Source organism: Eupeodes corollae, chromosome 2 (genome assembly GCF_945859685.1).
Source record: "Eupeodes corollae chromosome 2, idEupCoro1.1, whole genome shotgun sequence".
Classification (NCBI taxonomy): domain Eukaryota; kingdom Metazoa; phylum Arthropoda; class Insecta; order Diptera; family Syrphidae; genus Eupeodes; species Eupeodes corollae.
The window spans coordinates 80223418-80241273 of NC_079148.1; the positions used below are offsets into that span (position 1 = coordinate 80223418).

The following is a 17856-nucleotide window of genomic DNA, read 5'->3' on the forward strand; positions in this document are numbered from 1 at the left end:
TCTTGGTATGTGTATCAGCAACCACCTTTTGTGGAACGATCATATACGCGATGTTGCCAAAAATGCCGCTAGATGTTTGGGTTTTCTAAGGCGATGCAAGAAGTTTTTCTCCCCCTCCGATCTGACTGTTATTTACAAGGCTTATATAGGCATTTCCACAGAATCTTTCATTTTCAACAATTAAAAATTTTTTTTTTTTATTTTGAGGCACATCTATAAACAAACATTTTCTTGATTGTTTATCATCTAAATAACAAGAAAATACTTGCGTGATTCATTTTGAAACATCGTTAATAAATATCTTCTGTTCTGTGCAGTGCAGTGGATAAGTGTGCATTCAATGAAAAACCTTCATTACATACAAAAAATTGATTTTGTACTGTCGTACAAACTTTGAAATTTAAAAAATTCGATCAACGGCTTTTTTTACTATTGATCATTCGTAAAATTATCATTCACAATAATTTATTTTTCTGTAGGATCTTATCGATAGGTGTGCCGCTAAAAAAATCACATATTCTATACCAATCACGTTTTCAATTTTAAACTTTAAAATGCCATTATTTATTTTTAAATAGAGGCACATGATCCAATTAAATTTTAATTAATTTATTGATTGATAGAGAATAATTTAAGCCTATAAAATATTACCAGAATCGATCGTTGAGAAAGTTATATGGAGAAAAAGATCTGATTTTAATATTGGTAAAAACGGAGGTACTCTAATTTAATGGCTTTGTACTATTTTTTAAATGGTAGCACACCTTTCTTTCGAGGTTTTTCTATCAGTGTATATTATAAATAATTATAAATTAATGATGTTAAGTTGTTTCAAAGATCGTTGAAATGTTTTTTCTTTATAAAACTTAATAAATTTGTATCTGGTACGCTTGAAATTTGCCATATTGAAGCCTATTTTTTATTAATTTGAATTAAAAAATTTAATCCAATCAAGTCAAAAGCAGGTCATATAATTGAAATAAGTCATGATACGAAAATGTATTCACTTAGAAAGTGCCAATTTCATTTCTAAGGCTCAATATACTATAGTAACATGAAAGTTAAAAATACTGTAGAAATGCCCATATATGTACGTCCAAATCGTGATTATAACTCCCATCTGGGCTGTTGCTCCTGCCACTTAAGCATCTTGGATAGTGGAGTGCCTTACCACACTCTGTCTTTCCCAGCTATTGCAATATTCAGGAATTCAAAACCAATGTGCACTGACTTCTCCTTTCAACTCCTCTCTTCCTTTCCTAGTGCTCACACTGTGTCTACATAATAAGGGTAATATATCCCTTTGAGTGTGCGCTTATTATAAAAAAAAATAATAAAGGAAAGCCCAAGTTTATCACATGATACAAAGTGATCGTTGGTCATATACAACGAGGCTCGAATCAACAGAATTGACAATTCCATGATAAAACTCGTTCGAGGTCACATTGCAAGAGCTATGTCTTCGACCAACAATTTAATTATCGGGGCGTTCTATCCGAACGACGAGTATTTTAAAAGTGCACGCTTGAGTGGCTTCATTCCACCAGAGGCATTCCTCTTTTTAGATAGATGCGGTCTGATACAGGATAGATTGGCAGTTCCGTTAATCTACCACGTCAGACGACGAACCGTGGATAGGAGACTACTGTACAATCGGGACGTCATGGCACAAGGCGGAGCAGAGCTCCTTCGGTTCAGTAGGGCTGTGTCCGAACAGGACGGAACGAATAGGGTGAAGCAGGTGAACCAGTTTTGGTGGCTTCAATCGGCACTTGATAGTGGGTAGTCGGGATGGGGTTTACTTGTTTAATAGTTTTAGGGGTTAAGTTTTAAGTAGAATAGGCATGGTGGCACAAAAAAAATAGAAAAAAAAAATACAAAAAAATATCAAAATAAAAAAAAACATGGAATAAAAAAAAAATTAAAAAAAAGACAACAAAATATGAAAAATATTAGATAGTTAAATTTGCTGCTGTGGTTATTCTAGTTTTAAGTAGTTTATAGGTAGAATGCTTCTATCTAAGCGTCGAACTTGTCGAGTTGTAGAAGCTGAGTAAGGTCAATGATTCTCGGGAATTATTTCTCCAGAAGAGCCCTGAAACTAAAGGTAGCTCGCCCCTCCCCTTCCCAATCCTTACCGCATCCTACGTCAGCTTTGTGCTACTATGCTGGCTGATTGCTCCTTATTGCCTGACTGTATAGTGCATCACTGTCTGTCAATACCCTGTTTCCTTCCTTGGTATGGCTTAATTGCTGTTCGTCTCTCCTTTTCCAAAACATATCCTTCCCTTCAACTTCCCAATTGGGCTGGATCTAAGGTGTTATACGACCCGTGCCGATGATCAGCCAGGCTGAGGGCCCAATTTCTAAAAATAGGTCAGTCGTTAACGGAGTATCCGGATACCAGGTGACCTCCGGATTAGCTAGCCTTATCTGTGTAAGCGAATCTCTGCACAGATGGACCTCCCCCTTTACTTCGCCTACTCGTGGGAATCCAAATGTATAAACAAAAACAAAACCCGAACAAAAAACGTCAAACCAGTACCGGTACTCCAGCTACACCGGACGGCAGTTCGGCGGCAACGTTGGCTATCGTTACTCCTGTGCAAAACACCGGAGAAGGGCTTGTGCCAAGTCACTGCCCATCTTCCGATATGGTAAAGGATGTATCACTGACGAAAACGCTTTCTCAGGTCGGTAGTGGAAAGTTCGTGAATAATGATCTTTCCACTACCAAAGAGAGTAAACCACTCTAGAATGCTCCTAGGAGCTCCTATAAACAACGGCGCTATGCGATGAGGATTCTAAAATCCCCTGGTTCGACATTGGGGGATGGAAGTAATCCTATCCTTAGCAAGAGGCAGGAGTGGGCTAAATCCATTCTAGATAAAACTAGTCGGCACGACTCCACGTCAAAACGACAAGGGTCTTTGGAGGAGCTCACTTCCGTCCCTAAAAAGCACAAAGTGCAGAACGCCAACACTCCCAACATGGCTAGAGTACCTCTCACTAAACCATTTAGCGATGTACTTAAAGAGCCTAAAAAGATCATAGTCGCGGTCATTGATAGGAGCAATATTGATGGCACGATTATCTCTAACCGTTGCCAGATGGTGAAACTGAGGCTCTCGGTTGGCTTTTTCAAAGTCATGAGAGAGCATCCGGGTCCACCACCAGTAACAAGCGATTGGAGTTGGCATCAAGGTCATGTCAAACTCATCGCTGGTAACGATTAGAGGTCGCGCGATCTCTATACGCTTGCTGTCGGCATGCTGGGCGAAGTCTGGCCAGGCGCAAAACTCGAGGTCGTTGCAAAGGAAGATATTCCTTGCAGACCGAGAGCTTGCGTATGGATCCCGATATAACCCTGTTGTCTAGATGACATAAGTGCAATGATCAGGATCAGCAACCCGAACCTCCCTTGTCACGACTGGAAGATCGAAAAACTGGAGGAGTCAAAGGGTCTTTATCGAAGTGCGATTATCGTAATCAATAAAGACTCTGTGGCTTCTCTGGCGCGAGATAAGGGCGTAATAAGATACTGCTTCGAGTCAGTCACGCTCCGGGTATATAAAAAAGATGAGGTAGACGCTTCATGCGAGCCTCCACAACCTCCTTTAAAGGCTGTGTCGCAAGACGTAGGGGGTCCCATTGCTGCTATAACCTTCCCATCCTTGGATGTTGTTGATGATCTACCTGGGGCCTCTTCTGTCGCAGTACAGTCTTCTTCCGAAGCTGTGCAGCAAGACGTTGGGGGTCCCAGTGCTATCAGGGGCCCTCTTCTGTCGCAGCACAGTCTTCACCTGAAAACGTCGAAAGTTTATCCCTAATGGAGACCGATGACTCAAACGACAAAGCTCTTCCCAGTGAGGAAGAAGATGAACTATTGGGTTCCTCTTCGTCTGATCTGGATTTAACAGTGGTGGAGGTTGATCTGCCTATTTGTAGCCAAAATGCTGCAAATACTACAGATTAATCTCCGACACTATAAAACAGCTTCGGCCTCCTTTCTTCTCCGCCTGACAAAAACTGTAGAAGATGTCGTTCTCATCCAAGAACCTTGGATTGTGAAATCCTTATTTCGAGGATTGAGAACTCCTGGCAACTACATGCGTGCGATATGTAAGAGGAAAAGGTAACCCAAGGTCCTGCATACTAGTAAAACGTAATCTAAATGTATTTTTACTCCCTAATTTTAGTGATAAAGACGTCACCACAGCCAGTATGGTAATAGACAACCATACCTACTGGCTGGTATCAGCATATTTGGGCCACGACCACCAGCGTCCACTGCCTGGTACCATTCTTAAGAAGACGGTCGCTGAATCAACAAGACAGAAAACAAACCTAATTATCGGTTGTGATGCCAATGCGCACCATACTTCATGGGGTAGTACCGATATAAATAACAGAGGTGAGTCTCTTTGTGATTATATTTGAACAAGTAATATGATAGTAAGTAATGTAGGTAGTGAACCAAGCTTCGTCACTAAAAATCGACAAGAAGTTTTAGATTTGACTCTTGTCTCGTTAAATCTCTCAAATAAAATATTGAATTGGAGAGTATCAAAGGAGAACTCGTTCTCCGATCATAGATACATCCAATTCCAACTTATTGAAGGGACCCCAAAACCGAGCCAATTCCGGAATTATAGGAAAACAGATTTGCCAATATATAGGGCGACTCTGAAAAATCTGATTAAACCATAACTTTCGGATCCGCCATTGTGCGCTCTTGAACTCGATCAAAAGGTCGATGAGCTTACAGCAGCCCTCAATAAAGCCATGGAAACTGCATGCCCCCTCACTACAGTTCGGAGAAAAAAGAAACCATATTGGTGGGCTGCTGAACAAGATATACTCAAGAAAGGTTGTAGAAGGCTTTTCAATCGAGCAAAAAAGACTAGGCGTCCCAAAGATTGGGACTCCTATAAAGAATCGCTCAAAAAGTATAAACTAGAATTGTGAATAGCCAAAAGATCCTCATGGAGATCTTTCTGTAACTCCATAGAAAAATTCTCGGAGGCATAAAGGATAAGGAAGATTCTCTCGATAAATCCAATCATGCCTAGTTGTCTTAAAAACTCAGATGGTACATGGACTAACTCTTGCGAAGAATCGCTAAACCTGCTTTGCCCATCATTGGGATGATCTTCAAAAGTTGTATAAATCTGGTCTATATACCTCAGCGATGGAGAGATGTAAAGGCAGTTTTCATTCCCAAGGCGGGCAAATGCTTGCATGTCAACCCTCAAGACCTAAGACCAATTAGCCTATCATCTTTCATTCTCAAAACTCTGGAACGATTGATCGATATCCATATACGTAAAAACATTGAGAAGAGACTATCAATGTCTCAGCATGCTTACTGCAAAGGGAATTTGGTAGAAACAGCTTTGCACACTCTGGTAAGAACTATCGAATACTCGCTAGAACAAAAGGAATATCCTATGGTGGCCTTCCTGGATATTGAGGGCGCTTTCAACAACGTTGACACATCCGCTATCACTTCTGCTATGACGACCTTAAACGTCGAATACTCAATCTGTGAGTTGATTAATCTAATGCTAAAAAGCAGGATCATCAACTCTAGTTTGGGAGATTTTTGCACAAAAAGGTCTGTCGGTAGAGGCACTCCTCAAGGTGGTGTTCTGTCCCCTCTCCTGTGGAACATAGTGGTTAACGAACTACTAATATTCCTTGAGAGGGAAGGCTACAGAGTGGTTGCGTATGCCGATGATGTTGCTATCGCCGTCGTAGGGGAACATCCTAATACACTGAGAGACCTCCTCCAAAATGCACTCAATATGCTCACTAGATGGGCTGATCACTGCGGACTTAGTATTAATCCTCAAAAAACAGACCTCGTCCTTTTCACACGAAAATACAAGATCCAAGTAATTGTACCTCCTTCAATAAAAGGTATACCACTAATTTTTACCAACGAAGCCAAATTTCTTGCTCTGATATTGAACAAAAAATTAAGTTGGAAATCTAATATACAGGAAAGAGTTAAAAAAGCTACAGCAGCTCTTTTCCTTTGCAAGAAAGCTATAGGAAGCAAATGGGGGTTTCAACCTCGCTTAACTTACTGGCTATACACATCGGTCATCCGACCAATACTACGGGGGTTGCAGTATGGTGGACTGCACTGGAGAGAGTCACATACTACGACAAACTCAGCAGAGTCCAACGCACTGCATGTCTCTGCATAAGCTGGACATTGAAAAATACACCCTAAGCAGCGTTAGACACTCTCCTCCATCTAACACCCCTCGACATCTTCAGTAAACAATTGTCATCGAGTACAGCGATAAGACTCGACTCCAAAGTACATAGACTACACTATTTCTAAACACCTATTTGGAAAAAACTTCCAAAAATGAATGGGAAGACAAAAAACTCCTGGATAACAAAAGTATTCATTTTTATATAGATAGATCCAAGACAAATGAGGGAGTTGGTAGTGGTGTGTATACAGAAAAGCTTAATCTAAGCATCTCAATCCGCCTCCCTAATCATTGTAGCGTCTTTCAAGCGGAAATTTTAGCGATCAAAGAGGTTCTCTCCTGGCCAAGAGAAAACGTGATATCAACTTCTGATATCCGCATCTTATTTGACAGTCAGACTGCTATCAAATCCCTTGAGGGTGTCTCAGCCAAATCTCTAACGGCCCTCGATTGTCGATCGTCTCTTATGGAGATAGCGCAGCAATTTAACATTCAACTCTGTTGGGTGCCGGGCCACAGAGACATCACAGGAAATTGTAGAGCCGATGAACTCGCTAAAAATGCAACCGTCATACATAGGTATACTGATAGCTACATGTAAACTTATGCTTAAAGAAACAGCTTTTTCGATAGCAAATTCTAGGTGGCACAACTTACCAACATGCGCAGCCACAAAACTCATATGGCCTTCACTGGACCTAAAGCACTCAAAAGACTTGTTATCTCAATCTCAAAGCAGACTTCATATTAGCTCCCTAACGGGACACTGTCTTATAGGCAATACGACTTGGTGTAGCCTCAAATGACTTCTGTAGGAGCTGTATGGGCGAAGAAGAAGAAGAAACAATCTCTCACCTCCTCTGCACTTGCCCTGCTCTTTCACTCAGATGTAAACTTCATCTGGAGACTACACTTTTGATAATCTAACAAAGGATATCAAATATCTTCTTCGCTTTATAAAAAGCTCAACATGGATCGACTAGTAAGAAGTAATTCTCTAGATTCATTTGGTAATTTCGTATCACAATGGGCCTTTCTTTTGGCCTAAGTGTGTGGATTCTAATCCGCAGCCACATTAACCTAACCTAACCTAGGTAGAAAGGGTAGTTTAAGTTAGCTTTAAGTTTTATATTAAGGACCTTATTTTAAGTAGTTTTCAAATAAAAAAAAGGATCTTGATATCAATTTTTTCAAAATTTTCTAATTAATACAAAAATAAATTAAATTTAAATTGAAGTAAAATAAATAGTTAGTGTTATAGTTTAACTTAGAGTGTCCGTATGGGACCATTAAGTTAGTTGTAAGTTAAGGATAATTAGTCTAGTTTTATGAATTTTTGCCTAGCTTTAGGATAGGTTTAAGAATGAACTAATAAAAATGAATTAAAAAAAAAGTGCGTTTGATTATCATGCCAGAGGTCTTGGGTTCAAAACCTGCCTCTTGCGAGGAACTGACAAAATCTCGAAGAGTAATTCTTGTCAGGAAAAGTGCTTTTTCATATTAGCCGTTCGGATTCGGCTTAAAACTGAAGGTCCCTTCAATTCTTGAAAACATTATTCAAACACAGGAATGGTAGAAAGTTGTAAGTCACTAGGACCTAGGGTCTAACGGATTGTTGCCCCCCCCCCCAATTTATTTATTTAAATACGTATGTACATTGTACACATGCAGTTATGACGTGAATGTGTGTATTAAGTTTTTGACTGCTTTTTACTCCTGGCTATTATGAACAAGATAAAGATTCTTTAAGAAATTTGTTTGATTTTTTATTAAAAACAGTAAATGCATTTTAATTATTCTGAATTAAAATAAATAAATATACACTTTCATTTTATTATGTATGCCATTTCAATATTCATGCATTTTAAAATCAATACGGGCACTAACACCACCTTTAAAACTTTCTTTTCCTTTTCTAATGCTTTCGATGTGTCTTTGGATTAAATAGGGTACCAAAAACTGCGACGCGATAATCGTACTAATATTCAAAAAAAAATACTACGCGGAACTCGTTATCCTTCCGTTAAACTCACCACAGAGACTTTCTTTACAATAATTTCTTCAACCAAAATACAGCCACTTGGTTTCACACCATAAACTATAATATTCAATTAAGATAAACATCAATAAGGTATCAAAGAATGCGAAATTACTTCCCATTGATATTTCAATAAATAAATGTCCATACGTACATACATATCTACATAATAAATGAATAAAGTATGTATAATGTTTGTACGAACTTTGAAAGCTGTCAACAACATTCTATTCGTTGAAGTTCGTTCATTCTGTCAAATATTCCAAAGTTATTCCAAAAACTTCACCTCCACGGTATAGATATTAGATATGTACACTGTACAGTACATATATGAATATACTGTGCAATACATGACGAAACGACAATTTAACATAATTGACTTTCTGCTGAAATATATATGTACATGCACAGAGTGTGTAAATCTACCCTACACATACAAATAAATAAACGTGGAATTTTCTTTAATCGAATATGCAGCGTTCTAGTATATTAATCTTTATCCCTCTGGGGAGATGGTATTCATTTATTTATTCATAAATTAATTTTATTCAGAAAATTTCACATTTTCATTGAAATGCGAAAAACAACTTTTGTCAATCAATACCTTTCAATTCAACCGGAAGCTACAATTAAGTGAAGTGTAAATGAACTAACAAATTAAACAATTAAATAACTCATGGATTGTTGATTTCTTTGTTTTTGTTCAGGGCGGTGTTGTCAATTAATGCAAATTTGTCCACATTTATAAGGGTAATGTTTGAATTTAACAGCCAATCGGTGAGATGGTGAGAAAAAAGGTTTCATTTAAAAACCTTTTTTAAGGCAATTCCGCTATGTTTGAAACAGAAGTATTTGCCTAGGATGCAACCAGTTTTGCCAGCAATTAACGAGTTAAAACGTGATCTAAACAATGTCGGATCTAGGCCGTCGTAGGGGTCATGAACCCCTCCTCCTGAGACATCATTTTTTTAATTATCATAGAAATTCTCTTTAATTAAAATCCAACGCATTGCGTTAATTGGTATGACCCCCTTATATTTTGAATTATGTATTTATTATAAAATATACAACTAGGTTTGTTTTGACAATTTAAAATTTTAACCAAGAACTGGACCAAGAACACAATATGAATCGGAAATATAGGCCTATTCTAACCGAGCTGCACAAATTCATCAACTTTTACCCTATGAAGACTCAATGAGATATAAAATATGAGATAAAAAATATTGTATGTAAGCAAAGATTCGATCTACAGATTTTTTAAGCAATTTAAAGATATTCAAACTAAAGTTGCCTTTGAATTCCTTAAACTCGTCTTCAATTCTGTTTTAATAATTCTTTACTCACATAAAGAAGACTTTCTTAAATGGTTTTTTGTTTCAAAACTGATTTTCTATTAAATACACTTACTTTTAGATTATACAAAAATCCAAGAAATATACATTATAAAGCAAATTTGCTTTGGATGCTATAAAATTGAGATTTAAAAAATGAACACTTTCGTTAACTGATAGCTCATTTAAATAAAAATATGAAAACTTTCAATCTCTCGAGAATGGAAGTGAGAAGAAATTCTGCAAAAGAAATGTCTACGAATTTTCAGCAGATTAATTATACGAATAAGCAGCCTAAAATTAGACTCCTGTAAATTGCGTCAAAAGAAAATATGCAAAAACCAAGGCAGACAATTTTTCATATTAGATTCTATTTTATTTTTCTGGAAAACTTTTTTCATTTTCTGGCTTCTTACACCTTTATTTTTGCAGTATTCTTCGCATTTATAGAAATGACAACACCAGAATATATTGCTTTTGGAAAAAAAGCTACACAATTTCTAACATTTCTATATGAAATGTAACCAAAAACCTTCTAAACTATTGTATGTTAGCCTTGTTGGTTAGTTGTCACTCCAGCCTTGGAATATGTAAATAAACAATTAAGATTATGTTATTAGACAGATATCCAAAATGACGTGTGGAATTGCGGGACCCACTTTTTTTGACTTCTCTAACATTGTTATGTCATGTTTGATGTCATGATTATAAAATCGAGTTTAACATTTTTTCCGAGTGCGAAACTTGCCATAAAGTTCCTTTGTGTTATGAGCAAGTAAAAGTTGGCTGAGCTAACAAAGGATAGGAGTTGACGTTAATGTGACACATTTCAATGAAATTTATTAAAGCAATTGTAGAACATTATATAAGAATACAACAAACTTGAATAACAGCAATAACATAAGCATTAACCACCAAAAAACCCTCTGGTCCTAAGTTAATTATGAAAAAATATACTCGACGTAATAATTTTAATGACACATAATCAAAGAGATGTGCATAACATTTATTAAGCTAATGGCATCAAAACCTTGTTAGATTTCTTTTAACCTTGAAAGAATAAAAGAAGAAAAGAAAAGAAGAGAATAAAATTAAGTGAGGTTGAATTTTGTTTTAAAGTGTTAAAGGGCGACGTCGACTTTTATAAAATGTAATTTTAATTGTGTTTCTTTATGAGCTGAACCATTATTTAAAACTGAGAAAATCATCGTTATATTTCAAAAATGCTTATCGATGTCAACTAAAAGAGATGCGAGATTCTAAATAGGATATACGCATTAAAACAAAAACTTTTTCCCCATTTACTAATAACTTGATTAAGAAAGAGTTACACAAACGTCAAACTACTCTCAACATAAATAGCCTTCATAGTCAAATTTGAGAGAATTCATTGGTAGCATGTTACATATTTTTATTTTGGAACTTTTCTTCATTTCTATTTGGCCAATCTGAAGACAAGAATGGATCATTATACGAAGTTTTAGTTTGCATAACGCGTTGCTTGGTCAAGTGTCCCTTTACAACACTAAAACTTAAATGATACACACATAAAATTCTCAACTACAATGGTCAACAATTTGAAAGTCAAATTTTGTGTGTCCAAACAAAGTTTCCTGACCATATTATTTCTTGAAAGACAAATACCCATTCGGGTCTTATGATTTAACATTTAGGGTGTTGTAAAGGAAAATGTCAATGGTTCACAGTTCGTGAAATTGTTATGTCAAATTTTACGATATGGTGTTGTAACCGGAGATTTGCCTGCCCTTTGGTTGATATCCTCTCCATTTCTAATGACATAACATCCTCCATCCATGTTTTAGACAAATCCAATTAACAACTTTTTTACAAAATACGAAAACCTACAAAAACAACACAAAATTCAAAAACAAATATTTTTAGACTCAAGTTTTATAAAAACATAGAAACATATTAACTTCAAATTTTGTATCTCACACAAAATGTTGTTATTAATATTTTGTTAAAGTTTTAGAAAAAAAACAGGCACGGATAATATGTTATCAGTGTGGGTTGTTTTTATAAAACGCGGAAAGTTATAACTCTTACATTTTTAACATAAAGGTAGATAATTATTATAAATTTTAATAACAATATCTTACGTAAAAGACATATATTTATAAAATTAGATTAAGAAGGAAAATTAATAATAAAGGTTAACCTAAAATGTAGTCGTTTTTACAAATGAATTTAACAAGGCTACTAAAAATGTAAAAGTTTAGATTATGTTTCACTACACTACACATTTTCAATTTTCTCCAAATAATCTAAGATACATTTTAAACCCTTAAATTCTATTGAAATTGTATACATACATTACATACCTACATGAGGTTTGGAAAATTGAAATGCAGCTAAGATTTCACTTTTAAACAGTTATTTAAATATCGTATGCACCTTGGATAAAAAAAAGTATTATTAATGTGATTAAAAGTTCTCAACTTTCAAAAAAAAAACAGTAAAAGCCTTTTTAAAATATTCATTTGATCGATGTCAATTGCTCTGGAATAACCTTCAATCGCTCAAATCTATATTTACTATTTAGGGAATACATACACATTGTAGTATATTAAACGCGGTTATCGTCATGTGTGCATTTCTAGTTTAACTACATTGATACAAAACCTATGTATGTATGTATAGTATATTGTATATGTACTATGCCTCTATCATTGCGATGAAATTCACTTCAAAAGTTGATAAAATGAAAAATAAAAACATTGCTTTCGTCCTTGGATAGCGAAACATGCTCTTTGAAAATATAAAATGAAAAACAAATAGAAAATAAAAAACACCAACCTTTCCGTATAAACAATTCATGAAATTCATGCTTTTTTGGAAGTATGTTAGTACCATATACAATATACATATATGCATATACAAATCCATACATACATTGCTCAACTTCAAATAATTATGTGTAGGAAGTTATATATGCCGGTATTGAAGCAAAAGCCTGCAGACCGTGTTTGCATATTTCCTCACATTCATTTGAATAAAATTGATATGACTTTCGGATTTAATTTCATGAATTTACGAGGTTTCTGTGGAAAATTCTTTTTTTTTTCAATTGCCTCAAAAATATCTTATGAAAAGGAAACCAATCGACTAACAAACCACAAACTAAGAAGGCTCTTCAAAACTGTTTTTTTTGCCATAATTTTTAAACATATGAGGTTTCCTAGAAAAAATAATAAACAAGTAGGCAATTGTATAAATAAAAATAAGATTCATATTTGTTCTGCATTGTATTACATACAGAGCAAAAGTTAAAATAGATAGCTAGCTAAATTTTTCAGAAAATAGGAAAACATATTTACTTCGGTTTTGTATTAAGCATAATATTTTTGTTTTAAATATTTTAAAGACATCTTTAACCCCCGAAGTAAAGTAGAATGTGTAGCAAGAAACCCACTCAATTATAATAAAAATTAAGTTATCAAAAATACACACACTTTAAATGCTATATAGAAAGAATCTACAAAGGTAAGAATTGTATGACAAACAAATTTTAAAATTGCAACGTAATTAACTAAAAAGACCATAATTCAAAAAGACCAACAATGTTATTATTTTATTTAAATTTATGGTACTAGGTACCAAAAAAAGTTGTTCACAAAACTGTTTAGTTGTTTGTTTATATTTTCGTCAAAAGCAGGTACTATTATTCTGTAAATCTGACATTGTTTTGTTAATCAATAGTCTTAATTTTAAAATTTGTATTGCATTCTTAAATAAAGGCATTCTTTAGGATGCTAAATTAAAGATACACGCAATGACAAGTGAGTTAGGGGTCTAGTCAGGCTATTATTTTTGCTTCTGAGTGAACGACCAACCATTACAATTCAACAATGCAAACATAATGGAATCCTAAAGTATAAACTTATTCGGTTTTACAACTTTTTAAGTTTATACTGAACTATCTGCTACAATATAGAACTATATCCATAAGTCTCTCTGACAAGTTTAATGCAAGTTAGTGGAAAAGTTGCAATAATGAAACAAATCGATCGAAATTACAAAAAAAAACGAAAGAAATCTGTTATTTCTTTTAGAATTGAAACGGAATGTTCACATATTTCTTTAATAGTAAGATTTAAATGAAGGGAACTAAAAAATCTTCCTTACTTACTTAAGATAGCCTTACACTTCTGTTTGAACTAGGGCATCGCCCATATAATTTCTCCATCTAGCTCGATCCTTAACTAGGTGTCTCCAAAAACGCACTCCAAGTTGGGTGAGATCACTTTTTACCCCATCTGACCCGCGGTCTTTCTCTACTGTGCTGTCCTGTTGGCTTGGATTCAAGGAGTTTCCGCGCAGGAGCTTTGGTTTACATCCTCTCTACGTGGCCCAGCTATCTCAGTCATTGGAATTTTATCCTTCTGGATTCAGGTTAAAAAACTGGAGGTCCCATTTCTGACAACAGTACTCTGACACAGGAATAGTTGAGAGTTGTAAGTCACTAGGCACTAGTTCTCAACGGACTGTTGAGCCACCCAATTTATTTATTTTCTATAGTCAACGTTGCTGTATGTTCCATCTTTTTTTTTACTCACCTTCTATACATACGGTGCCGAAGATCACGCAAAGAACTTTCCCCTCGAGACTTTGCTTTCTTATGCCAAAGAAAAAGCGGTTAGCAAGATTAATTCTTTGTGTGATGTCAGCGCAGGTGTTCACTTAGACAAATTTCTTAACTACCTTAAAGTATGTTCTCTCTGGATGACAGCATGCACTTTGTTTTGCCCTTGTCTTAAGCTTTGTTTGACATCTAAAAGTTTGCTTAAGTAGATTTCAACCTTTATGGATCAGCGCGAATTCTCCATGGCCACCCTGCACAAACAAACTAGTTTAACAGGGATCCCAAAACTAGACATGGCTTTATAATGTTTGTTCCTGTAGATGCTGTCATATGCGGCCTTAAAATCGATGAAAAGGTGGTGGTTGGCGTTTTAATGTTCTTTGGTCTTTTCCAGGCTATGGTACAATTAAATCGGTACATTTCGTTTTCGACTTAGAGAGAGGTTACTTGTGACCTAGTGGGAAAAGGGTATGGCATTCTCTTGCGATTGTCGCCGTTCGACGTTGTATCTGTTCGCAACATCTCCCTGTTTTGCCCTAGGTCTGAAAATCCGAAGTGATGCCTTTGCTGTAACGAGGTAGTGGTCTGAGTCGATATTAGTTTCTGCTTCCAAGATGCTCGAAGAGTGTCTAGCGCCGATATATTGATCTTAAAAACACCACGTTCAGTTTTGACGTTTCGTTCCGCTGTTAGATAGATGAGCCTGAATCCCTTATTTAAACTTCCAAGACGATTTTAATAATTTAGCTAAACAGCTCCAAGTACATATCCTTGGTGTTGGAAACATCCCTCCCTTCTATGGCGTTGTTGATTTTTTCAGTAGGAGTCACAATAAGGATGTATCGCAGTTTTTCATTCTTGGCGTTCATAACTCTTAATAGCAGTCAGGGACCTTACTCGAGCTGCCTTAAAATTAAAAGCTTTTTATAAAATGTCAATTTTACTAAGAGACCTTGAAAATAAAATCATTACATAGCACGACCAAATCGTTAAAAGTTGTGAAAAATCATTATTTACGTAGTACGTGAGGTTGACGCATTTTGGCCTATGTTATATACTTTTCATTCTTTTATTTATAATAATAACTTTATTTCAATATCGATCAAAAAACGGTTTAATATATGTATGTATGTCCATATCAATAATTTGCTTTCCGTAACAACACATTTTTTTATTAGATTATATTTTATTTATCGTTTTGTTCCTTAATTAGTTTGTGTATTAGAATGCAATTTTCTACATTATTATTTTTTTCAAGCAATTAAATAAATTTGTCTACTTAAAAAGAGAATATTTGATTGAAAATAAGAACTAGAAGAAAAGTTTAATATTATTTTCAGCCGGAAAGAAAAGGAATATTTTAGAATATTCGTTAAATTTTTGTTTTCGTTCAAACCGTGCAAAACTTTAAGAGCATCAACCATGCACAAACAACTCATTTTCTAATATAGAAAGAGAAACATTAAAAATAGCTTGTCTAGAAGGTATTGGTAGTTAATGTAGTAATTAAAAGAAAACTTACCCCTATCCGTCCTAATAGTAATGCATCCATTTCACCTCCATTTTGAGCTACAACTGGAGCTGTTGTTACAATTGAAATAGCTGGTTCGGATGCGTTGCTCAAATCCACTGACATCTTGTTAAATTTTGTATTAGTTTCTCAGCTACAAATTATTATATTGTTTTTTTCTTACATACGATTGGCTTATAACCAATAATGAAAATTATGTACAGAAAATTCAAATAGTTTTCAAATGCATAAATGATGTGCAAAAAGATATGTTCTGTGTGTTGAATTATATTTTAAGATTTCTATTGTTTCTTTAGTTGCTATTGTTGTTTGATTTGTGTTTGTTGATTAAGTTGGTCCTTGAGATTAATTTCTTTTGTTCATAACTTTGCGTTTTTTGTCGTTTTAGAAAAAATATAGATTATCTTTAGATTTTTATTATATATACATATATTTCTTTGGTTCAGTTTTGTTTAAAGCATTTAAGTTACAGTTATTGTACAGTTTTCTAAAACAAAAGGTATCATTTTCATTCGAATAATTTTTTTTATAAAACAAGTTATTTTCTCAAACTTATTTTGTTTCAAAGGCGTTTTACACAATCGGTTTTTATTTCCAGACACAAGTTAATTTTGAATTAAAAAATATGGATTGTTTTATAAAAAAACAATGGGAATTAAAATTAAAAAATAAAATATTTTTTGCTGGGAAATTTGGAGAATCTCAATTTTTATTATTTTTTTGGACAAAACCCTCCCTTCTACACTTTTGCAGAGTTAAGAAAGATGAAACCTTAAGTTGCATTATTGTAATTATTTAGCTAAGTATTTTAACATCCAAAGTCGAATCATCATTTTTTATTAATCTCACTTCAACACAATTTAAACTTGATTCTCGTCATAGAAGTTAGTACCTAATTACGATTTTATGTTTTTGAGATTATATTTTACTACCACCAAAGAAGGACAAACTTTCCCATTATTAGTTCTTGGAAAGGTCATTCACTATCGTAAAAACAATACAAATAGTGATAAGAAATAATTAAATCTTTTTGTTAGATTATTACAATATATGTAATAAAACTAAATTATAGTTTCTTCATCAGTTAGTAGCTCTCTCGTACTTAATTCAACTTCGAGAACTCAATGTGACAGTAAATAATATAAAATCTCTCGAAATAAATAAATTAGTTCAATCTATCTTAATCACAATTAACATGTACTTATAACAAAAAGTCTATAACTATATCGTAGTAAAAACAACCCCACGAAATCCTATCAAACTTCGAACTACATTGAAAAGTGGATCTCATATTCTGGTGTACAGAAGGAAACAGAGTTGCCTCTAATATTTAATTAAAACTTCGTTGCGGAGTTATACATTTTATACTTTAATTGTTTGATGTAAGATACAATTTTTTGAAATTAGACCCATTATATTAATTTGGAAACGAAATTCTTCTTTATAATAAGACAATTATACGGATATCTCGAAGTTCTCTGCCGCCAACACAATGTATCGAAAGCCAGTGGCAACATTGCCAAAAATGCAATCAGAGAAGCCGCCTCTGATGTGCTGGGTTTCCACCTAGGAACCCCTGGTTTGATGAGGAAAGTCGATAGGCAAATGCAGCCATACAACAGGAACGCAAAGCAACGCTGTATAAAGTGGAAACATCATGGTGGAACCGCAGTCAATGCTGAGGATATGGAACTACCACTTCTGCAGACTGTATAACGGCGACGACGAACCGAATTCCGCTGTCAGGCAGGATGATGATAGATTAAACATAGACGAAAGCCAACAATCACGTCCTCCCGACTTAGACGAAGTAAAGATTGCCATATCTAAGCTGAAGTCTAATAAAGCCGCTGGAGCAGATGGCTTGAATGCCGAGCTCTTTAAAACAGCTGCAGATAAGTTGGTTGATAGCATGCACCAACTTATCTGTAAGATATGGTCGGAAGAAATCATGCCCGATAAATGGAACCTCAGTATTGTTTGCCCGATCCTGCAAAAAGGAGACCCTCTAAACTGCACCAACTATAGAGGAATCAGTCTACTTAACATCGCCTGTAAAATCTTTTCTGCCGTAATATGTGAACGTCTAAAGCCCATTGTCAACAACCTGATAGGTCCTT

General features: G+C 35.0%; 1 protein-coding gene across 1 annotated transcript in view; it reads right to left on the reverse strand.

Moving 5' to 3' along the window:
- LOC129944632 (inactive dipeptidyl peptidase 10) overlaps positions 1-17856 on the reverse strand; it is a 134056-nt gene that overhangs the window by 82755 nt on the left and 33445 nt on the right. Inside the window, exon 2 of the mRNA XM_056054198.1 lies at positions 15728-16223. Within this exon, the coding sequence (XP_055910173.1) occupies positions 15728-15841 (114 nt within the window). The 5' untranslated portion in view covers positions 15842-16223. The remainder of the gene's footprint in view (positions 1-15727; positions 16224-17856) is intronic.